This window comes from Anopheles stephensi, chromosome 2, assembly GCF_013141755.1.
Source record: "Anopheles stephensi strain Indian chromosome 2, UCI_ANSTEP_V1.0, whole genome shotgun sequence".
NCBI classification, from domain to species: Eukaryota; Metazoa; Arthropoda; class Insecta; order Diptera; family Culicidae; genus Anopheles; species Anopheles stephensi.
The window spans coordinates 10452023-10475966 of record NC_050202.1 but is presented as its reverse complement, the minus strand read 5'-3'; the positions used below and the strand labels follow the sequence as shown (position 1 = coordinate 10475966).

The 23944-nt window shown below is 49.4% G+C and overlaps 1 protein-coding gene across 9 annotated transcripts; it reads right to left on the bottom strand.

Moving 5' to 3' along the window:
- Nucleotides 1-659: 659 nt before the first annotated feature.
- Nucleotides 660-23944, bottom strand: LOC118503893. 9 transcript variants are annotated; one of them, XM_036037669.1, is made up of 6 exons: nucleotides 23802-23944; nucleotides 22282-22674; nucleotides 21379-21497; nucleotides 11048-11611; nucleotides 6209-10976; nucleotides 660-6120 (listed from the first exon to the last, which is right to left on the bottom strand). In XM_036037669.1, exons 2-6 carry the CDS (start codon nucleotides 22409-22411, stop codon nucleotides 1577-1579), a joined length of 10125 nt encoding a protein of 3374 aa, XP_035893562.1. In that variant the 5' UTR covers nucleotides 22412-22674; nucleotides 23802-23944; the 3' UTR covers nucleotides 660-1576. The 9 variants fall into 9 exon arrangements, with proteins under 9 accessions (XP_035893562.1, XP_035893560.1, XP_035893559.1 ...); XM_036037667.1 differs by having other exon boundaries at nucleotides 23700-23903; XM_036037666.1 differs by having other exon boundaries at nucleotides 23722-23903.

Sequence of the window (23944 nt, the reverse complement as noted above, 5' to 3'; positions counted from 1 at the left end):
ATGATTGTTAAGCTTGTGCTGTACCTCAAACAGCAGAGAAAACAAGCAATTGCAAGCCATTATTGCCATCGATAACAAAATTTGTGCTAGGAACGGAAGAAAATGAAAAAAAGGGCGCAACTCGTCGAGTGAGGGAAAACACAAAATAGGAACGAGTAAATTCGTGAGAAAACATGAAAAAAATTATAAAAAAAAAGGTAAAACAAAAGAAAACCAAAATAGAGTAACGTAAAAACATAAAAGAGCCCATCCATACGAACGTTGTGTACAAAGAAAGAGAAACATAAAAAAAAACATAAAAGAAATAAAAGAAAAACAGAAAAAAACATACCTTTTTTCGTGTGTAACTTTTTTTTTCTTATTTTCGTAACACTTTGTTCTACCACGAGTTGTTTTGTGTGTGTTTGCGCCTCGTTTTTCGTTACTTCTTCAACTTTTGCTTTTCTTTGCAACGTTTTTTTCACTTACACGAAAGGGGGTCCCCCCTAAGAAACACTTACACAAAACTATCCCCCCCCCCCCCCCCCCCCCCTGTTCACATGTCTAGTCTCCATCCCATATTTAACTAGTACTCCGATGAAAATGCACACGGATAGGGTGAGAGAGAGAAAAAAAAGCTTTCCTCCCCCCCCCCTCTCTCTTGGTTGTGAGAACTGTAATTTAGTTTGTAATCAATTGATTCCGAATCGATTTTATTCTTGGCACTAAGAGGAGACACAATCGAAATAGTTTCCCCTTCTGTTTCTACTTCTTCTTCTTCTTCTTCGCTGTGTCCTTTACACAATTTGTAACTTATCGTTTAATCCGCTGTACACATATTCGGGGCTGTTTCGAATCGTCTCTCTCTTTCTCTCACAAAGCTGCTTTATCATCTTTCCTGCTGTTTTTAAATTTACCTTTCATAATACTCCTGTGTTTGTGTATGTGTGGGTCTCCTTTTCTTGTTGCATTTTCCTACGCTGAACGCGTGTGTTTGTTTGTAAGTGTGTGTGTGTGTTTTTGTTTGAGCTGCATCTAAAAGAGAAAAAAAAGAGGTTCCGGGCTCGTTTTAACTGATAACACTACCCACTAAACAGCTAAACAGCTAAAACCTAAACACAAACTTAAAGATACCTTTACACACTACCGACAGTGCGTCATCGATCCCCCACACGCAGGGGTGTTACGCAGCACGATACAGAGACAGAAAAACAAAAAAAAATAAACATAATACAAAAACGCGACCATCAGAGCCCTCTTCCTTTCGTTTCAAATACACGGAAAATAATTAAAAAGCTCGATACCTTCTCCACAAGAGAGATCCTCTAACACACACACACACAGAGAACGGACAAAAACTAAAAGGCAAAAATGGTGTATAAGTGTGTGTGTGTGTGAGTGTCTGAATCCTCATCCATTGATAGAGAGCAGGCAAAGCCATTTCCTCTTCCAACTGCAACCAAACACTATGGCCATGTATGTATGAAAGGGGGTTTCTTCCCCTGGCTCTGGCGGCTTACAGCTTTTGTTCAATATCTTACACAAGCAGTGCAGCGGTGGTGGTGACCCTCCTTTCCAGCTGCTCCACATTCCATACTCATCGTTCCCGATACCACCGGCCACGAGGTTTGCGCAGCTTGCGAGGGCTGTACTTGGTCGGGGAGGACGCCGTGGAGGAGCTTTTCGTCGCGGGCGTTGCTGTGCCGGCACTAGTACTAGCCGTAGTAGTCGCACCAGACGAAGCACCAGCACAGGACGTGAAGGTGAGCTTCACACGCTGCTGCTGCTGCTGCTGCTGCTGTTCGAAGTTGGATGGCGGATCGGCTTCTTCCTCCACATGCTCATCATCACTATGCTCTTCCTCTTCCTCCTCCTCTTCCTCTACATCTTCTTCCTCCACGAGACCGTCCTCGTCATCCTCCTCCTCCTCCTCCTCCTCCTCCAGCTCTTCCACCTCAACAAACTCCGCATCCACCTCGATCGCGCCGGGATCGTGCTGATCGCTGTAGTCATGGTCGGCCATGACGAGTTTCCGTTCCTCATCATCCTGACGCTTCTTCTTCCGGTCAGCTGCCGCCTCATCTGCACCCGTTAGAAACGCATCCTCGTGATGCGTCACCTCCTCATCCTCATTCGGTTCGATCTCTTGCTCTTCTTGCTCCGCCTGTTCCTCATCCACCTCCAGCAGCTCGAGCAGTTCGTAGTGCTCCTCCTCCTCCTCGACACCATCCAGCTCCTCTTCCTCCTCTTCCGTGCGCTCCAACTCCAGCAGCTCCTCGTGATCCTCCTCCCCGTCATCTTCCTCATGATCGTGGTGGTGGTGGTGGTGGTGATGGTCGCCATCGTCGTCTTCCTCCAGCAAATGCTCCTCCATTAGCTGATTACTACGCTCGTCTCGGTCCTCCTCCTCCTCCTCCTCCTCCTCCTCCTCCTCATCATCAGCAGTATTATGATCGTGATGATGACGATTCTGCTGCTGTACCTCAGGATTCTCCTGCTCGTGCAGCACACCCAAAGGATCCTCTTCCTCCTCCTTTTCCACACAATCGTGCGTACTTGAAGGATCATCACTATTGCTGTTATTGTTGAAATGACCACCAGCAGTAACTGTTGGACCAGAGTCGACGGCGAGTTTTGGCTGTTTCACCCTCGAACCAGACAGCAGCTTTTTACTTTTTTTAGCAGGCACCTGTTGCATTCGCTTCTTCTTCGCCACCTGCTGCTGCTGCTGCTGCTGCTGCGTTGGCTCCACTACTAGCAATCGCTTCTTGAGCACCTTTCTCACACCAGATGGCACCTTTCCTTCCACCACAGAGGGTGCCGTCTTACGCGCATTGCGCTTGCCGCCGCTGCTGCTGCTACTTAGGCTCGTTTTCTTCCTTGCCTTCCCACCGGCACCATTTACAACGATCGTGGCCGGTGCCGTAAGCTCTCGCGCCGGTAAAAACGTTGTCTTTACCAAGCTTACGAAGGGAAGCTTTTTGGCGGCCAGTTTCGCCCCGCCGTAGGTACGCTTCGGGGGCGAGAAGCCAAACGTCGCCGAGCGAGTCTTGATTTTCGATGGTGTAAGAACGATAGCCTTACCACCACCACCACTGTTGGCACTGGAAGAAGAATGTTGCTGCCCGCCGCTCGTTTCATCCGGTAGCACCTCGTCGGTGTCGTCATCGTCATCGTCGCCATCGTGCCGTCGTATCGATGCGATCGGTTGCGGCGATAGCGGTGCTTTATCGTCCGCACCGTACGAGGAAGAGGACGACGAGGAGGTGGAGGTTGTTAGCGGAGGCGATAGGGGCATCATGGAGGGCGGTGGTAGCGGTGGACCGAGCGAGGACGATTTTCTTCGCTTCGTTTGTACGTCATGGTGATGGTGGTGTTGAAGTTTGTTTACCTTCTGCTCCTTCTTCTTACCGGCCAACTCCATCCGTATAGCGACGCGGCGATTTTTCACCATTTTGTTCCGTATCCGTTCGCTCGGCGTCCGGGGCGTTTTGTTGGTAGCTTTGTTGCCGAGAAACAGGAGCGTCGATGAGTCCGCGAGTTCGGTTTGCTTCGTCGATTCTATGGCGGCACTCTCCGCCGGATGATCACAGTTGGGGTGAGAAGATGGCGGCCGTTCGCTCATTGCCGACGGTGGACGATCGTCGGGCGGGTTAATGGCGGTCGAGGAGGAGGTTGTATCACAGTCATCGCTGACGAAGATGCTACGGGAGCTGATCGAATCACACTCCTTATCGTCGCTATCGTGCGTCGTCGCCGTTGTCGGTGCAGTTGCAGCGTTACCTCGGTAACGGTTCGAGGCGCCACCGGATTGCTTTTGCCGATTGTCTTCCCGCTGCTGATCGCCGTGATCCGGCAGCTGTTCGCCTTCCTCGCGGGAATGTTTGGCAACACGGGCCAACGGAGACAATCCACTAGAAGTGACATTACCTCCTCCTCCTCCTCCACCATCGTAATCAACCCGCGTCATGGTGGTGGTAGTTTTCGTTACGTATTTGCCACAATTCGCTCCTAAAACTGTAGACCCCGACGAACGGGACGTTGGGCTCAGTATCGCAGTATCGCAACCGACCGTCGTTGTCGCTGTTGGATCCCGACCACCCGTCGTAGAGGAAGCAAAAGGAACAGTGCCACGATTTAAGCTCCCGGGCACCACTAAACCGGTGGACGATTGCCGCAGGGATGAAGGGGATGATTGCAGCAACATCGACGTGGTCACATGACGCTGCAGCTGACTGTTGTCACGCATTAGCGCAGCACGAAGCGTTGGCATCGAATCGTATGCAGAAGGGGCAGCAGTAGCATTTCGCTCCTGCGACAGCGACCCAACCGCTTCGTCCCCTTCGACCTTTTTCCCATCGTCCGACTGATGCTCGTCATCGCAAGCAGCAGCCGCCTTGTGTGGGTTTCCATAGGAACGCTTCCTTCTTCTTCGTTCGATGGGTTTCGGATCTACCGCTCGCTTCCGACGATTGCCGACAGTCTTTTTATTGGGGGTCGCGTCCCTTCTCCTATCCGGACCTGCCTGCTCGTCGAGCTCCTCCTCCTCCTCCTCCTCCTCCTCCTCGTCTTCTTCTGCTTCATCCTCTTCGTCGCCTTCCTCTTCATCGTCCTCACCGCCTTCTTCTTCACCATCCGCTTGCTTCTTCACCGCACACTCGCGCGCCACATCCTTCGCCTCTTCTTCGTCCTCTTCCCGCACTTCCTTTTTTACCGATTCGCTCGAAAGCGATTTCTTAACCGTCGCCGATGGTAACAGGAACCTCGATTGCAGCCGGGTGCGGGTACCGATTTTGCGCTTGCTCGTTGGCCAACCGGTCCGATTGATGCGCTTCTTGAGGAATGTTCCACCGACACTTGCGCTGCCCGGGCCACACGCACCCAAGCTCGAACCCCCGCTGTCAAACAGCTGAAGACCGATCACGGGCGAGGAGGATGAAATGGCAAGCCCCGCACCGGATCCGGTAGCCAGCATCGGGCGTTCCTTCCGATCGTACTGAACGATCCGCTTCACCACGGATTCACACCGCTGTACGAGCTTCAGGCTGAGCGGTGGTTCCGTGCCAACCGTCTGCAACACATCCAACAGATCACGCTTGCTTACGGGCAATCCGTGCCGTTCGATGGCAATACCTTCCTGGACGGCCGATGGCGCAGGAATGAGCTCTATTTCTTCCGGCACATCCACCGACGGATGGTCGAGCGATGGACTGTTGGAAGATTTGTTTTCCGTCCCCGTACCATCATCATCCCCCGGCTGCAGTTCACCATCTTCCGTAAGCTCTTTTTTGACAGTTTGACCACCCAACCGCTCTCCAGCGACACGGTTCAGCTCGTCCGACAGGAACGCATCCAGCTCCTGGCACAACGTACGACTGTTGACGTAGTTGCTGTCCGGGAAGAGCGGTCTATCGAACTTGATACCGCCGCCGGCAGACGAACCGGCCCGCGAACTGCCACGATCGCTTGCCCGTGAGCAGGACCGGCTCATCGACTCCTCGCCATGGCTGTCCGGTGCGTCTTGCTGCTGGTGCAACGGATGGTGCTGCTGCTCTAGCACGCTGCCGCCCGTCGTTTGTGTTGTGGCCGTTGCCGTGGTGGCTTTCCTCGGGCTGGTAAGAATCTTAATAGTGCCCGCCGCCCGCTTCCGGTGCTGCTGCTGCTGGAGCAGGCTTAGTATCGCGAGGGTTGAAGCGTGTTCGCGGGGCGATTTGCGTGGCCGCTCGTTTCCACCGGCAATCAGCCGCGCTATACGGCTGCTGTGACTCGAGCTGCTACTCGCTTCGGCCGACGTTCCACCTTCCGGTTTGAACGAGCCGCCACCAGCGGCTTCCTGCACCAATAGTTTACGTTTTTTCAACGGCAACGAGGATAGCGATGAGGAGGGGGATGATTTTTTCGTGTCCGATTCACTGAGCGTGGCCGCGTGCTGCACCTCGGACGAGCTGAGCCGCGATCCTGCGCCTTTCTTACCACCACCGCCGCCGCCCGGTGACGCCGGCTCGGTTGAGGTCGATGTGGAGGATTGAAGTGATGCGGTTCGGTTCGATTTGCGGCTCGCGATCACCTTATAGTTTAGTATACAACAGTTCTGACCGAGCGCCGGCAGCGGACCCATCTCGTACGGTAGTTTCCGGTAGCCTGGAAATGACGAAAGCGAAAGAACCATGTGGTCATTAAACAGTTTCGAGGAGGAGGAGAAGGAGGAGGAAACGGTTTCGAAACTTACCGGTGCTGCCAAAGTATTCGTACACCTTCTCCGTACCGTCGTCCTGCCGCTGAAACGTTTCGTACCACGGTTCCAGCGACGGGACCCGCTCGAACGCGAACCGATACGGTTCAATCTCTTCGCACCGTTTCCGAAAGTTGATCCACTTGAATACTGCCCCCATCCCATCCTCCTTGCCCTTGATGTAGCTGCTGCTGCTGCTGCCGCCGGTCATAATGGCCGCACAACTAGCGGACGATAGCGACGATGAGGATGCTGCTAATGCCGATGAAGTAGAAGGAACTGCTGCTGCTGCTGCGCTTGGTGGGGTGGTTTTCGTTTTCGATGCACGCGTTGTGCCGGTAGCACCGCCACGCTGCGGCACCGGTGTACACACCCGCTCGGCGGATTCGTTCGTACGCCGCCTGCTGGACGGTGGAGGCATCCGGGAAGCGTCCAGCAAGTGGCAAGTGCAGGACGACACATTTGCGCCCCGGTTCGCTCGTCTCGCTCCTCCGCGGCCTACCCCACCGCGTACACCACGGCGGCTTCCGGCTGCTCCACCCCGTCCCCGTCGGCCACGGCTCGAGCGGGACACGCAACTTATGCAAAGATCCGCCACCGGTGCCGTCGTGTCGGGTTCCTCGACCACTTTCCTCTGTGCCCGACGGCCACCCCGGGCTGGGTGGGAGGTGGTGGTCGTGGTACCCTTCCTTCCCTTCCCCTTCTGCTGCTCCACCTCTTCCTCTTCTTCTTCCCCTTCGTCAGCAGATTCATTCGATGCTGCTGCCCTTGCTTCATCGTCAGCGTCATGCCGCTGCTCATCATCCTGACCTTTGTCTTCCGACTCACTCCGGCACGACTGACTGCGCCGCAACCGATCGGTGGTCGTTTTTGTTGCTGCTGCTGCTGCTGCTGCTACTGCGCTTGGCTGGATGGGGGCCGCTGGAAATCGCATCCTACCACCGGCAGGATCCTGACCCTTTTCATAGTCGGCCGACTGTTGGCGCGGACCTTTCCGGCGTGAGCTGATCACGTCCAGCCGGGCCCGCTTCAACACCGGCTCACCGTCCGATTTCTGTGGCGATGGCTGCGTGGACGCCGGTGACGACAAATGTTCACCAGCTTTCTTACGCTTCCGGCCACCAACAGCAGCAGCAGCATTGTGCTGCTGTTCGTCCCCGGAATGCCGCTCATCTTCTCGCTTTACCGCCGTCAGCATCATCTGCGCTGCTCCGCCTCGGTGGTGCTGATCGCCTTCGCTACTGCTGGCCAAATCGATCGAATAGTTATTGGTGCCACCACCACCGTGCGGCCGGAACCCTTCGGACGAGGTTTGCCGATCGTCGTCGGTGTCCTCGTCCGAGCTGCTGTCGTCTTTCTTCGGAAACATAAAGTTTTCCGCCTCGTCGTTCAGCAGACTCAGCTCGGATTGGCGCACGCGCCGTATCTTCACGATCAGTCCATTCTTTTTGGTGGGCGAAGCGCCTCCCGCCACCTTGGAGGATTTGACCGCGCGGGGATGACTGTTTGGCGGCTGGTGTTGCGGGGCGGTAGAGCCACTTCCAGCGGTGGACGCGTCCTTGCGTGATGCTGTGGTTGGTGCGGCCACAGCCGCGGATGACCGTGCGGTGGACGTTACTCGTTCGTTCGGTGAGATTTGCTCTTCTCCGGCTTGATGATCGATCACTTTGTACAGCAGGGGAGATTTGACGGGTGGGCGCGTCGTCGGGCTCGGCGCCCGCCATCGTATACCGCGCACCTTAATGTCCTCCAGTGCGGCCGCCTTCCTGCTGGCAGCTGCTGTTCGCTGCTTACCGCCCGGCGTTACCACACTACCAGCCACGTCATCTGCCGCCAGACGATCGTGCTCACGCTTGCTTGCCTTCTCTTCCTCCTCACAGCCACGATTCAGCATTGCGTCTTCCACCTTACTTTCCGCAGACAGCTTCACCGTCGTCGTCATCCCCTGGTCCTTTCCCTTCGTTTGCGCCCGTATCCGGGACTGCTGCTGGTGCTGCTGCTGCTGCTGACCCGCACGACGTGCCGTCGCCGTGGACGCGGAACTTTTCGACCGTTCCAACGTTTCGTCCAGCAGGCTGGTAAAGTCTTCGTTCAGGTTTGCCCGCTTCGGGTTTTGCCGCAGCCCGAGACTGATCCGTTTCGTGTTTTTCGGATCGAGCCCATCGCACTCGAGCAGCGTCGCTGCCAGTTCCGTTGCGTGGCGCGTTTTCGTGCCACCATTGCCACCGGCACCAACATCGGTAAGATGATGATGGTGGTGATTCATCGCAACGGTCGACGCTTTCAATCCCATTGCGTGCTGGTTCTGGTCCTCCGGCTGCTGCTGCTGCTGCTCTGGCCGTGGATTACGCTTCCGCCGGTTGCCGGTCGGCGGGGGTGATTTTACGTTGGCCGTTTCTACGGCTTCCGGTGCTGCCGTCAGCAGGACGGGCGTTTTGTTCGCGACCACCAGCTCGCTGTCGTCGTCTTCTGCTGCTCGCTGCTTTCGACACTCGGTTATCACTTTCATCCCGGTAGCGGCAGCAGTAGCAGCAGCAGCATGATGATCGACAACAGCACTACTACAATCGGCGAACGCGCTCCTCTGCTGCTGCTGCTGTTCCCGTGCCTGCTGCTGCTTGAGCAATAGTGCGCTGAGCGTTGATTTGTGCTTCTGATGGTTGTGATGGTTCAGTTGATTATGCGGATGATGATGAATTGCTGACCGTCGCCCAAACATTCCTTCCTCACTGCTTCCTCTCCGTGCTGGCTCTACGGTCGATACGGTTCGACTGCTGCTACGCTCACCACCACGACGATGGGTCACCGCTTCCGGTGGTTGCTGCTGTTGCTTGCACGCCCGGGTTCTGGTCGTCCTTTGCTCCTGCTGTGCGCTACCACTATCACGGCGTATTAAATAATTACTACTACTGCTAGCACTATTACCGCTCTTGGCAGCACTGCACCGCTTATTACTATCACTTTCACACGGTTCCACCTGTTCGTATGCGACCCGGTCCGTATCGTCCGACCGACTCGCCTGCTTAACGTTAGCTAAAAAATCACTGTCACTGCAGCCGAACGCTGTCGCTATCACCGATTGCGCGATCGTAGCAGGCGTATTGTTAAGTGTTTCCGTTGTACCCACTAAACCACCACGCTGATGACAGTCGGACCTATCCTGCTGCGTGGTAGCAACGGGTAGAGTTTGTGAGTGTTTGTGCGAATCACTGTCCACTACTACTTCTGCTACTACCCTGTTACACAAATGCTGCAGCTTCTGAGCATCGTCCGCATCATCACTACACTTTCGTTTCACTTTTGCCGGACTACTCTCCTTCTGCTTGCATCGTTGCTCACCACCACTTTCATCCTGTGCCTGCTGCTGCTGTGGTAGTGTCAGTGGTTGCTTTTGCGCTGTTTCTTCTTCCTCTCCCTTTATTATTCTACTATCTCCGATCGGTGTTTGTTGTGTTGCGATCAGTTCGTCGTCAGCGGCGGCCGTCGTCGTCACCGCCACCGTCACCGTTGTTGATGATGTTTTCTTCCTCCTCTGCTGCTGTCCGTCCTCCTGTTCCTCCTGCTGCCTTCCTGCTATTGCTTTCAGCCTGATGCGGGTGGTTGTGTTGTGCAGCTGGTGAAAAAAAGCCTCCACAGCAACAGCACCACCACCACGCCTTGCCGCCGTATCCTCACCGTCCGCGTCGCCGTCACCAACCCCTCCGAAGGAACCTAGCAATCGGTCGAGTGACAAAAAGTTATCATCGTTCCGTACGAACGCTTGGTGGCTTTCCGATTGCACATGCACCGCCAGGGAATCGTACTCGATGCGACAAATCTCGCAATACCCACAGTCCCGCGGTGGAGCCGCCGCAGCAGCCGCAACAGGCGGCAGCTTTTCCAACGCCCGCTTTTTCACCACCGTTTCACCGTTTTTCCCTTGGGTGGTGGTGGTGGTGGTTGTTGTTGCGGTGCTGGAAAGCTTTCTCGTCATCCTATTTGTGCTCGTCGCACCACCGTCCTCCTCCTGGGTCGGTTCCTCCCGCTTTACCGCCCGCTCCGGAGATGGTTCGTTCGCGTCGGCAAACGGTGCACGCCGGCCGGCGAGATCCTTCTGGTTCAGCAGCAGTGCGGGCCACCGTTTAAATTCCTTATAAACCGGCCGATAGCTGCCCGGTGCCGAACGACACTCGATCTTTATGAACTGGCCGCGCAAATGATGCACATGCTGCGCTGCACGGGCCGCGGACGTACCATGATGATGGTGGTGGTGTCTATGCGAACGATGAGGCCGATGTTCACCAGCTTCTCCTTCTCGCGCACCTTTCGTTCCGCCCCGGTTCTCGTTCGACAGGGAAGCGAGCACTTTTCGCAGGAACTTTAGCGCATACTCTGCACTCCAGATAAGCGTGCCCCAAGAGCGGGCCAGCTGTACGGGACTGTTCTGGCGTGGTGCGGCCGGTCCCCGCCGATTGCTTATTGCGACTCCAGCACCGGACGGGCTGTAGATGGGGCTGGGCGATGCTTGCTTATGATGCGAGGACGAATAAAACGGAGACGGTGTACCGTGCTTGGTCGGTGTGGATCCGCCCGCGCCGTACGTTGGATTGAGTGGCGACGAGTTTAGCAAATGGTAGGATGATGGCTGTTGGCTGGATGGATGCTGTTGTTGCTGCTGCTGCTGTAGACGGACACGCTGTAGCATAGCATCTGCACGGCTGCGCGGTGGTAATGCTGTTGCTGCTGCCGGCAGACTGTTGGCTGATGGGTGTGCGATTGGTTTAACCTGCAAATGTATTTGAAGCCGTGATTAATTTACACTACAACGGTGCATCCCTTTACTAGGCGCACACTCACCTTCCCATCAAACCCTACCGGCGGCGTAGCGGTGGTGGTGCTGTTGCCGGAGGTAGCTCCTGATCCCACCACCACCCGCTTCTTCTGCTGCGGCACGGATGCTGCACCACCGGGAGTGATGCATGCTGCCGTTGAAGAGGAAGATGCTGCTGCTGCTGCTGCTACTGTGGATGATGTTATCGGTGGTGGACATGGTGACGATGTACGACTGGTCGCCGGTTCGTAGTCATTTACATATTGACCGTGGGTTTGCTGCTGGTGCGTCAAATGAAGAAGTTGACGCGAGCTGCGCTGCAACTGCTGAGAGTGTCGCGGTGGCGTGAACGATGTACCAGCGGTTGTGCTTGTAGGGCCGCCGGTTGCCGCTGCCGGAGATGCTACCGCAGACGGTGCACGGTGCGCTGAGGTTAGATTCTCGTTAGAGCCAGTGCCCGATGGTGGTTGTTCCTTGCGGTCGCCAGTTTCGCCGCCACCAGCAGCGACTGTATGGGAGTATTGTCCGTCTTGCTGTAGCTTGTCGGTAATGAAGTGTGTAATATCCTTGTTGAGGAAGAACTCTACCGACTGTGGATATAGGCAACCAAAGGAAAAGGAAGTAAGAGTGTTAGTATTAGTAAATGAGCATTTTTAGGAAGCAATTTGAGCTCAATCTCTCTCTCTCCCTCTCTCTCTCTCTTCGGTTCTTGTTTTTCTTATTCATTTTCACTCACTCTCCCCTGCTAGGCATACTAGGATCAAACGTCAAACATAAGCATATCGCGCACTTTCAAAACAGCAAAAAGCAATGCTCTAGTGTTTGTGCTTCTACCATTCCCGGTATCATCATTCCCGGCTATTAAAAGCTCTTACGCCTGTATGTGTGTACGAGCTCAGCGCTACGCTCTTTATACCACAACAACCCGCCACACAAGTGTGTGCACGATTAGAGCAATGTAGGATTCGTACAGCACACACAACAACACACTCCTCTTTCGACGGTTCGGTCTATTCGTGTGCCGAGTGAAAATTCGATATCGAGAGAAATCGATCGATTTGCGTCGGTATCGCATAATAACGGGTGTCGGGCACTAAATGGAGGTAGAGAAAAATCGCATAAATCGTTTTTTGAACATTCAGCTCACCGGAGGGCTTCAACGTATGAAAAATTCACATTCTTATTACGTTTTTTTCTTCCTACTTCATAAGATCATACGCTTGCATTAGTTCAACATCTGAATGTGGGCAGAGCGTTAATCCGTGGTTTTCAATGTTGATGACGTTCACGTTCTGCAAAACATTAACCAAAAACACACATAGAGGAAAACTACATTTCCCACACTCTTCTAGCGCATTCACATCGGCTAGCGGCATATTACTAGAGGACAATTATTCCTATACTAGTGACTTGCGTTAATAGAAAATAAAGACCATAGAACGAAAGAAAGATATATCCTCGTTCGTATCTTTTCTTTTTTATTTAAAGTGACCCAAGTGTTTGTTTTGACTTACAAAGAAGCGTATACAAGCAATCGGTCATCTAAACTGAGATGTAAACAAAAAAGTTTGTTACATTTTCATAATCATTGCAAGCTGACACCAACACATTGAAACCTAGGACCTGTGTACGTGTGTGTAAACTTCAGTAACGCTTTTCCTGTTGTTTGTACCTGTTTCGTAGGGAACGTCCCGGAATGGGTAAAATAATTATATCTGGCATTTCAAGATAAATTTTGTTTTTAAATTTATATTTATGAAGTATCTAATAGCTGACTTGAATTAAACTTATTGTTAGTAATACAAATATTATTTTAAGTCGGTGCAGAGCAGGGAAGGAATAGCAAAAATACGTCGTTTCTCACCAGCGCTCTACAGTGCAGTGAACTAATTTGCAATTTTTGCACAAATAAGATCGAAGAAGGCAACGTTTTCTTGAAACATATAAAAAAAACACAATTCCAAGAAAAAGCAGTCACACATACACATGCATCTGCCGTTTATCGAACCACTCTTGCGTTCTCTATCGCCAACTCTCTCTCTACTCTCTCTCTCTCTCTCTCGATTTTCTTTACCACGTAAACAAACCATTACCAACACCGATAAAACGCTATGAAGGCAACATAAAACCATGCTGCTGCTCTCGCGAGATTGCTCTCGCACACACAGGCAAACTTGCTACATTTAACAACACCACACAAAAAAAACGCGCTCCTCGTTCAGTCTGCTCGTAGCGGAGCATCAGATCCGGCGCTGGCAACCGCGTAACACCACACAACACAAAATGGAGTTGAATCATGTGCCTCTTTTTGCTGTGCTCTTTTGCAAGGCAAGGCCCTGCTGTTGTGCGTGGCGAGCAGCAGCAGCAGCCATGTTTGATTTCGTTTTACCAGACGCTGCTTTCCTGCTATTGCTCCAACAGTTTCGCTTAGGGTTTCTGTATGCGCCCCCCGGTCCATCTCATCAGTGCACAATATTGCTTGAGTGTATGTGTTGTTTGCTATGCAATCTCGTTGCAGTGATGCCTGCACAATTCACTCTTCCTCATACACCACACGGTACAATAATACTTGCAACACAACAACAACCCTCATTTGCTCACCGATTGCTGCAACACAATTAGCCAACTCGAAGTGCATTGACAAATCCACAAATGATTTAGCTCCCCCGCATACGGAGAAACACATTACAAACTGGCCATAGGACACGTCGAGCCTCATTGGCGATAAAAATAATCAATACCTTGAATGGTAGAGCGTCGCAATTCAACCTGACCATCTGCATGGTAGTTACCTTTTTTTGCTTCCGATAGTACATGATTTATCCATTTATTTTGAAATCGATAACAAAAAAAGCCAAGCTTTGCTATTACATCCGCTAGATGGCGCCAGTAGATGTCACGGTGATGTACATACCCCCCTTCAAGCCGACACCAAAATAATCAACAGACGCGGCGAAAGGCGATGAACGGGCACGGGTTGCTCTCGCCTGTCAAAAAGAAGGCCCCCGTGAACAGCCTGCTTTGACATTTGTTTGTTGACACACACACACATACACACCGCCGCTGGAAACAAGGGCTAACACAAACCCGCTTTTTGATTCAGGCCGCAAACTTCCCCATTGTAGCGGCACAGCAAAACGAAAAGGCCTTCACCACACCATATATCGAGGTGAGAATGAAAATTGAAGTAGCCAACCGCTGCTGAGTCAGCAAACAACGCGGTCTGGCGAGTGTGTGCAGAGCGACGAACGAGCGCCCCGTTTTCATAGCGACGTGCGGGGACCTACTTCGACGACGTCGTTTGCTGCGGCTGCATTTACACACGACAAAATGGTGGTTTTGTCGGTTTCGGTACAAAGCAACCGAACAACAACACCTCATCGTGGTGGTTTTGTGCCCGGGAAATCGTGTGATGCTTGCGTTTGCGTTCGAAATAATGAAATACAAGGCGCATGGTCGTCGTCCGTGGGTCCGCGCCACTAACGTTCAGAGCAGTTTGCTTCGAACGCGAGTGTGTGTTTCAGAATCGTTGGAAGCACGAACGTGTAGTTGCACTCAAGTGTGTGCGTGCTGTTATGGTTAGTGCGCTCCAGCGTCCATATACCTTAACGAATTTCAGACATTCTTTCTAAAGGAACACCCGCAACGCCCAACATAAGACACCCCCTTTCTGCTGCAAGCGGTATACGGCAAGCAGTAGAACGGTCCACTAACGTCTTGTCTTCGTCAAGATACCACATCTTTGCCACACGGTATAACACACACAGCAAGAAGAAGCCGTCCGCTGGTCGGTAGACTGCTATGCGTGTGAGCTCATAACGGATCTGCGAGATCGGCCTGTATGGAGGTTTGCGCAAAGTATACTGCCCTCCGTACTGAGTATTCCATTGCCGTACAGTGTGCCACAACCTTTCTTTTTCGTTTCCGTCGCCGGGAGTCGTTCGTACGTACGATATTTTCAACCGCTTCACCAGCAAGAGCAGCAAGAAACGGCCAGTTTATTAACATGCGGTTACGGTAGCAGTGGAAACGAATGAGCCCGTGCAAGTTGGTGCATGCGGTGAAGGTTGAGATGTTCGTTGCCTTCATATACTGTACTAAAACTCCTTTTCGCCTATGTGGCTGGCGGTGCTTCTCACACTGCTGCAGGCAGTTTCAAACTTGTGTCTCGTTGATTTTTTCATTGCTTCTCGGCAATATTGAACGGCAGAGAAGTTGCACTTTGCGTCTTCTTTCTGGTGTCTACCTTACTCTCTGCACGGTAAACGAACCATTTGCCATGCACCTTTGGTATATATGGCCTGCAACGAAAATCTGGTTTGCTGAATGAAGCACGTCACCACTCTCCCTCAACCGCTCTCTTCACAAGTTTACCTATGTTTCCTTGAAGTATCAAATTCTGCATTTACTTTCAGATCCACAAATTTGGGGTTTTGGTATATTCTGTCTAAGTATCGACATCTTATCTCCTACTGGCCAAATGTGGATCTCCTTGGGTAGAACTCTTAATGGCACAGCCTAGCCACGTGTCAGATTCTTGTTGATAGTCGATTTGCTCGTCGGTAAAGGGTATTGTATTTCCAAATAAGCAGATTTTGAAAGTACAGATAGTACAGGTCTTTTTAATGTTTTTTTTTCGGGATCTCTGGTCCTCTGTTCTCAGTATTAATTAATTTTTTGGTTGCTATGCCCCTGTTTCATTTCATGCAACAGTTGTTGCTAATGACAACGCTAAGAAATGAATAGAGGAATCGAAAAAAAATGGGAGCAACACTAACTTGCTTGGCAACACTCAGGAAGGGGGACAAAACTTAAGTTTCTCTTATTTAAAACGATTTCTAATTTGCTTGCAGTCGGATAGAAAGTTAGTACTACAATCAAAATCAACGATATGTATTACCAAAAGTTTCGTTTGAGGATGTACGAACATTAATTTCCAAAAGGACAAATAACAACAAAACATTGTAAACAAATGCTCAGCTCACTACTACACGCAACAAGCAGCAGAGGGTAGGAATGGATCTCTCTTCTCACCCTCTCTCTCTCTTTCACTCTTGCACGTACCGTAGCAATCCTAGACTATCAACAAACCTCGAGACGAACTGTCATTTCTTAATGTAGTAAAATAGACGTTTGAAACCTTCACACACCAACACAAACGAATGTACACAAATACGAAATATTTAACAAATTATGACCTTATTCTTTCTTAGGCTTTTGCTTCAATCTTCGTTTGAATTATTCTACGTCAACCTTCGACATTTTTTCTGCAATGCTACATACAACAGACAGGAAACAAGACCTGAAAAGTTTTCTATATTCGTGCATTGAATTTTACATCAACTCACTACCAACTAGCAAAAGAAACAAAACTTATGTAAACGGGCAACATGTGTTTTCCCGTTTCCAATTACCATTGCAGGCAATTATGGTGTGGCGCGACGTGCGTACACAGTACAAAAGAAGACGCATACGAGTGTAGACAATTCAAGTCACACAGGTTTACGGGACCAGTTGAGGAAGACCTTGTCTCGCACAGAGACGGAGGGTCTCCAAGGGAGCAGGGAATAGATAGGGTAGGCTTGTTTCTTTCAAACCACTTTAAGCGATACACCACCGTCGTACAGTCGACAATGTAACGCCACAAAAAGCACACAGACGACACAAACACACACCAGCAACGAAAGTGTACTTTACCCCCCACAAAGGCAAGGGCAGTAGTCAGTATACGTTCCCATAATACCGATTTTCACAACGAAAAGAAACAACTGAAGGGAAACATTATCATGGAAAAAAGGCACAAGCCGTACTACCAACGGTGTAAAACGTTTTCTTTGCTTCTCTCTCATTCTCTCACTCCCTCCTTTTCGCTCTCTCCCCTCATACGATGTGGCGCGTTGCTTGGTAATACAAAAAGAACAAGTGTGAGTGTGAGGGAGAGAGAGAGAGATGGTGAGAGAAAAAGGTTACTTTGATGACGGTACACAACCATTCTATTTCTTGCAGGCGAATTCAGTCGCGGCGCGCAGTGTACAGTTGTGGCAGAAAATTGACCTCATTTTGATATCGATTGATTCTCCTGTGTATGTTTTCTCCTACGGCATTACATTCACATCATTATGCATTGTGCGCACTGGGCAGGAAACAGCACCCGAAACAAAACCGTTCATATATTTCATCGAGCGCATAACATAACTATGTTGACCACGCATTCACATATAATATCCTCTGTGTGCGTGTGTGTTTATCTACAAGTGTGTATGTGTAAGCGTGCTCCCGATTCCCATCAACTGCACACGCACAATGTATTGGAAACCACACGGAAGAAAGAAAATATCCGCACAAACACACGCACACTTCTCATCCTCTTCCTCCTCTTGGAAGAAAGAATTGGAAAAGAAATAAAAACATACATTCGCATATTAGCTACCCAGCCAAAGAACCGTAGCATGATTTCACTTTACCAACACACATACACGGACGACAGGGAACGTTCAACCACACACATGCATCAAAGCGAACACTTTTCTGACTCTCTTTCACTCTCACACACGGTCTCCCTCACTATCTTTTACCAATTTTCACACATTTCACTGTTCGTGTATAAAAACACGAAAGTTTAACCAAAGGAAAACTAACACACACACACACACACACACTATCATCTAGTGTTTCGCAAAACTATCTTATCGTCCATTGCTGTGAGTATATGCTTTCATATTGATTATAATTGCGCGTTTGGGGCTTGTTTTTGCTTTCTCCCGTAGGGTGGTTTCCTTGGTATGAGAGCATTTTCATGAGCGAACAACACACACACATACACCCAAGCATATACGTGCTGCCCGCGGTAATCAAAGAGAAACGTTTTAAGCGCGCGTGTGTGTGTGTATATGCTGCGCTTGTTCGGTTTTTGTGGGAGCTGCTGCTGCTGCTGCTGCTTCACAAATGAAAAATGTGGGTGAAGAAAAACGCCATTTTTAAAACGCGTTTTAGAAGAAAACGCCCTTATCCAATGTGTGCAAGGGTCGTATTTTGCTACCCCTATTCAGGAACTATAACTCCCTCGATAGATATGTGCACTAATGTTAGTGTACAACAGTTGCACAACTTCCTTTGCCTAACAGATTAAGCTTAACGTTTGGCCGCTGGCGAGTTGTAGTAATCATACATTACTCAGGTCAAAGCAAAGACTCTGTAAACATCCTTTTCCCCGAGCAAAGACCATTCACCATAGCCTACTATGTTGGCCTTGCTGAAAAGGTCATATTATTGGAGCTGTTGGCTGTCGGTTGTTTGTGGTATGCGTCCAATGATCTGCGCTTCTCTTAAAGAAAAGCTTCCTAGCACACAGGCCCAACGTCATCGTCGGCATCATCATCATCGTCATTCCAATCCCGGGGGTGGTTCGCCGGTTCAATTCACCCGAGCACCAGCAAAAGCAACTTCTTTCTGCGCGATTCGTGTGCCCGGGTGCGAGCGAAATGGAGAACGCTGCCCCGTCGACAGTCGGTCGAGAAAATGGCGAATATCAGCTCATTCCTGCAGGTTCACCGACGTCGACGAGTTGGGAGAACTGCCGCAACGCAATGCACACACGTTCGCAATTCAACCCCGTCGAACGGACGAACAACCGAACAAACGAACGACCGAACGAACGAACGATGGACATGCAGCAACACAGCAAACATGAAGAAACAAGCCCCAATATCATCACCACCATCGTTCCCAACGCCCAACGCGCGCGCTTCACAATCCACCGCTCATAGCAGGCAAAGAATAGGCCAGCCCGCCAGCAAATAACATACCGCCACAACACATACTCTCACACAATCTGCTATTTGTCAGACGCACCAGCGCACACAAATGCTCACGCACGCACACACTAACGAGCACAATCGATCGTAACACGGCGAAGCAGTACAGCCCTGGTGCACACAAACGAGAATCGGTGTATGTGTGCGATCACACGGTGTGGAGTGATACAATTGCGCACATAAACACACACACACACATTCTTACACGCACGCATAGCCAACTAGATTCAAGAATGGGAATATCAACTTTTCAAAAGGAATGAACAATCAAAATGACAAAAAAAAACGAAGCATTAAACGGTTATAGTAACAAAACCCAACTAACCTCTGTTAAGCACAATATTCTTTTCCTTCAATTTTCGCTAAGCCTCACACTCGGAACCCCTCTTTTTTCCCTTTCTTTAAGTTTTCTTTTGCACAAACGTAGCTGTAAACTTCACAATGGGGTTTTTCTTCCTTCTTTCTATAACGTATTCACACACATATGCACAGAGGCGTCACCGCAACATCACACCGATGCGTTGACCCCCACCACACAACACACCGACCCACACAGAGCTCAGTGACGCGCCCGCGAAGCGCTGTGCCGTACTTTCACGTCCGAACCGCTCAAATGCAACAATATCAATGAAGCGGTGAGCTGAATGGTCACAAAACTACCCGTACGCCTGCTATGCCGGATTCTCTCTCGCTCTCATCGGATTCTTTCTATCTATCTCATTCTATCGCTCTCTCCTTCGAGTTCCTTCTTTCTTTTGCCAACACGCAATCAAAGCCCCCGTAAGCGAAGAGAGACAAAAAAAACTTACGCACACATTCGTACTCAATCTTTCGCTCCCTTTCTGTCTCTCTTTCTCTCATACTCTCATTCATACGTTTGCGCAATGCGAGTTCGACAGAAGTCTGGCAGGCCGAAGGAAGTTAAAAAATGAACTTCAGAGCAAGCTATAAAAACAGGGTGAAACAAGCGAACAAAAATGGCCGCAAAGAAGTGGAGTGAAAACGCGTTGGCGTTCGATGCAGTCCGAAACAATCGTTTTCATTCACAATTATACAAAAAAAAATCATGTACACTAAAAGCACAGGTATTATTCGGTTTGCAGGGTGCAACTTTTTGTGACAGGTACCACTACACACAAACGTTAAGAAAACAATCTTGTTTTGATGTACGTTGCGTGTGTAAGCGAGATAGATACATTGTGTTTGTGGTGCTCTGTGTTTACTCGTCTGTCGTCCAGTTTGACATACATTTGTTAAGTCGGTTTTATTAAAAGAAAACCAATTCTAACGTGGTCGTTAGAACTGTTTTTGTTTTACGCGTGGATGCATTTAGAAAGTTCGATGATGATACTTCTTACTCAATTTCATTGACCTATTAGATCGTTAAGGAACCCAAATACACGACGGTTTACGCGTGGATTGAAAATAGAAACTGAACGTTTGAATTTCTTGGCGTTTTTCACTTGTGCACATGCTCACGCTCGCCTAAATGCCATGACTCAAATAAAATAACCAACCAACCGCCCTAATGCCGGCTTTTCATTTAACGAAAAAGGAATGGAAGGAAGACAACCGGCCAAGTGAACATTATACATATGATTTCTTAGGCCAGAAATCAGTCTTTAGTCTGGCTTAATTATTTTTACAAAATAATTTAAGATCCACAAAACCGATTGTAGTGCCCATCTGGACCGTCCTCCGTAGTAAAGATTGAAAATTCAACTGCATGGTATCAATAAGCCTAGTGAGCCAGAAATGTCAGGTCTGATCTAAAAGTTCGTTTTGTCCAGAAGAAGGGAATAAGTCAGTCAGGCAGTAAGTTATATATGATCGGCATGGGCTAACAGGTCCTTTAGTCAAAGGAAAAATTTGGGTCCTTTTGGTAGAATGTACCATACATTCAGAGGTTTAACTGTCATTATAGACTGTCGCATGTCTACGACAGACAATTACTATGCATTGTGTTATTGTAGACTCGACCCAGTGCTGCATTCATCCACCCATAACGGTGATCGTGTTCCGAAAGGTTCTACTCCACTCGATCTTGCAAACCTGTGTTTGCAATGCCTTATTAAAACACGCGTCAAACATCGTACCCATAGGACGATTCCCCGACTATCCACAGGACCTTTGTACCGCTTAACAGTTCAGCTAAGCGTTCGTGGTTCATTCTCCTTCTCCACAACAAGTCCTATTCTCATACAGCACCAAAGCTAGTGCTTAGTCGTCGATGCTCGAAAATGGCAGTTGCATTAACGCTCTCTGTCAACATAGTTCAAAACTCGTGCCCATAGTTAATACCAGGAAGTATCAGTGCGCGATATATCGTGCATAACGTGTGTTGCTGGATCATTCTGGTAAATAGGAATTTGTTAAGCACATAGTAGGCAGGATTCCCTAGAACAATGCCTTTTCAGATTTTGCTGCTTACGTTGTTATGCGAAGTTACGATCGTACCAAGGTAGCAAACTCCTTCTATACCACGATTTGAATATAAGTTTCGTGAATTTGATGATTTGAAGTCGCCATTTGTTCATACTTACACCACCCAGCTGCTTGATGGTGCTTTCGATCTTTGTAGCGATCTGATGCTGCTCAATGTCCAGATAAAACCGATGGTATACCAATGGCTTTGAGCCCTTGACCAGCTGCACCTTTTTAGCTGTAAGATAAAAATAAAAAAAGGTTAATCATTGTGTTATTTTAAAATGCCGGTAAGCAATATTTAGCTTTCATAGTTTATGGTGTATTCTTCCTTTATATCAATATTCTAATTTATAAAAAATCATCTTTAATTCAAAACTCCTTTTAACATGCATTTATTTATGTATAGAAACTTTCGAATTGTGGTGAACTAAAACCCGATTTAATGTTTACAAGCAAAACAAAACCATTGCGGCCAAACCTTCAGTGTGTTTGTGTGTAATCGCTAATACGCACACTGTGACAGCTACCATAGCGACGACAGCTGCATCTGTCAAATCAACGGCAAGCAGCCGCGAACATCATGAGCAATAGTGAAGAATGGCAAAGCATCATCATCATCATCATCATCAAAATCATTACTGCTCTTGTCTGCTCAGGAACCTTCATCATTCCCACTGCTCGCTTCCAAATGAACTTTTGTTGCGATAGCAAAACCTGCTTGTGAAACCTCAACAGCGAATTGGGATATTTTGGCAGATAGCCACATCAATTGACGAGATTACTATGCGTGGCGCAGAGAAAAAATTACAACGCGCCCAAAGGGGGCATTGACACCAGCAAATAGTCGTGTGTTTGACAGGAATGCCAATCAGAAAAGGAAGAGGCCCAAAGGTAAACAACGTCGTCTATTCGGGAGCAGAAACCAGTTTCTGCGATGAATACGTAATCAGCATTTTGCTTCACCATTTTCATCATTTCTTTTTCTCTCGGTTGCAAAAGAAAACACACACTCAACTTACACGCTTTCCTTTGGGAGGATGCCTGAGACGGAAGAAGCTGTTGCTGTGGCTGCTGCTGTTCTTGCTGTTGCTGCTGCTGCTGCTGCTGGCCGGCGATCCTGGACAGTTTGGCTTTCGAGGGTGAGACCATTCCTCTGCCGTAGCAGAAGGACAATCTTGCCGAGCCGACGGGACGGCGTTACCGACACGCAACGACCGTCCTTCAATTGCGCCGGGATATGCATTCACATCTCGCCAAACTGAACAAATAATGGCCGCGCTCGGTACACATACCACACACAACCGTGGAGGAGACAGTTTACGGCACAAACCGATACCGAGCGCGATGTAACGCCGACACTTTTTAACGCTTGTCACAAATCACACGCACACATATTTTGCGAACTTTTTACTCTGCAACGTAACACAAAAGAAGTTGGAAATGCATACAAGAATAGTTAACATTTTTCACAAAACTTTTATACTTATACTTATATTTTATACTTTTATACAACACTAGCTAAAGAAGTGCCACGCACACACATCCGCACACGGTATTAACACTGCACAAAAGCAACAATGAATACTCGATGCTTTCGAAACTAATCCGCACGGCTACACCACCGAGCACCAAAAACTGTATTGCGCGCCATTTTATTTTGTCGTCCCCGCCTGCTACGTTCGATGCACATCGTGCGAATATGTTGCCAAATACAGCCGCCGAACACCGAAATCAAAAGCCGGCGGAACAATCATCAGCGTCTACACGCACGCATACACTCGCACCCATCCAAAGAGATAGGCACACGCAACGATCTACGCATTAATAGCTTCCGCGCTCGTTTGTGTGTGCGTGCTTTTGTGTTTTACGCACGTATGCACGGCTACAGGGATTGCTTTTCTTAGCCTTCCTAGCACAGTGCCGTCAAGCAAGCGGCGGCAGATGGCTTTTTCCCCGAACAAGATGCTGATGCGGTCAGGCCCCTAAATTCGCCATTTGCTGTCTTTGCCCATCTGCCCAAGCCGTTCATCAAGCCGACCGTGGCTTGCCTCGCAAGGTGGAAAAGAGACACAAGAAGGATCGGGTTTTGGGGTATGCGAACAGCGGAAATGTTGGACCGGATGGGCAGTATTTGACGCGCTGCTGATGAACGTTTGTTTTGATGTTAATATTTGTACGTCGATACACTAATAACAAGCCCTGTAGAGGCTTATCATGAGATACGATTTTACAGCACCGCACACACCATTCCGTTTTGCAGATTCACTGATTTTTCTTTTCTATCTCCAGCACGGCTTATAAAGCGATAATAGCGATAGAAAACACATGCACACGTAGATTGTAGCGCGATAAGCGCAATACCGAAATGGCGGGAAATTAGTGAACGATTCAGCGAGAAAACAACACTTCACAGCTAGCAGCCCATCTCATAACCAACCAATCGTCAATCGGAGACTCACTATGCTAAGCGGAAATACACTCCAGTACCGTACCGTACCGTACCGTCTTCAACTACGACAATTTCTTGGCAATACTGTACATCGAAAAACTGCGCCGCGCCAGCACCACGGTCCCTTGTTGTGTGGCGTGCAAATGAATAACAAACGCAAAGATCCTTGGAAAAGCGAAAAGAAACTTGATACGCGCGTACCAGGAAAGAAGAGCGAACACACTGGGAAGGCA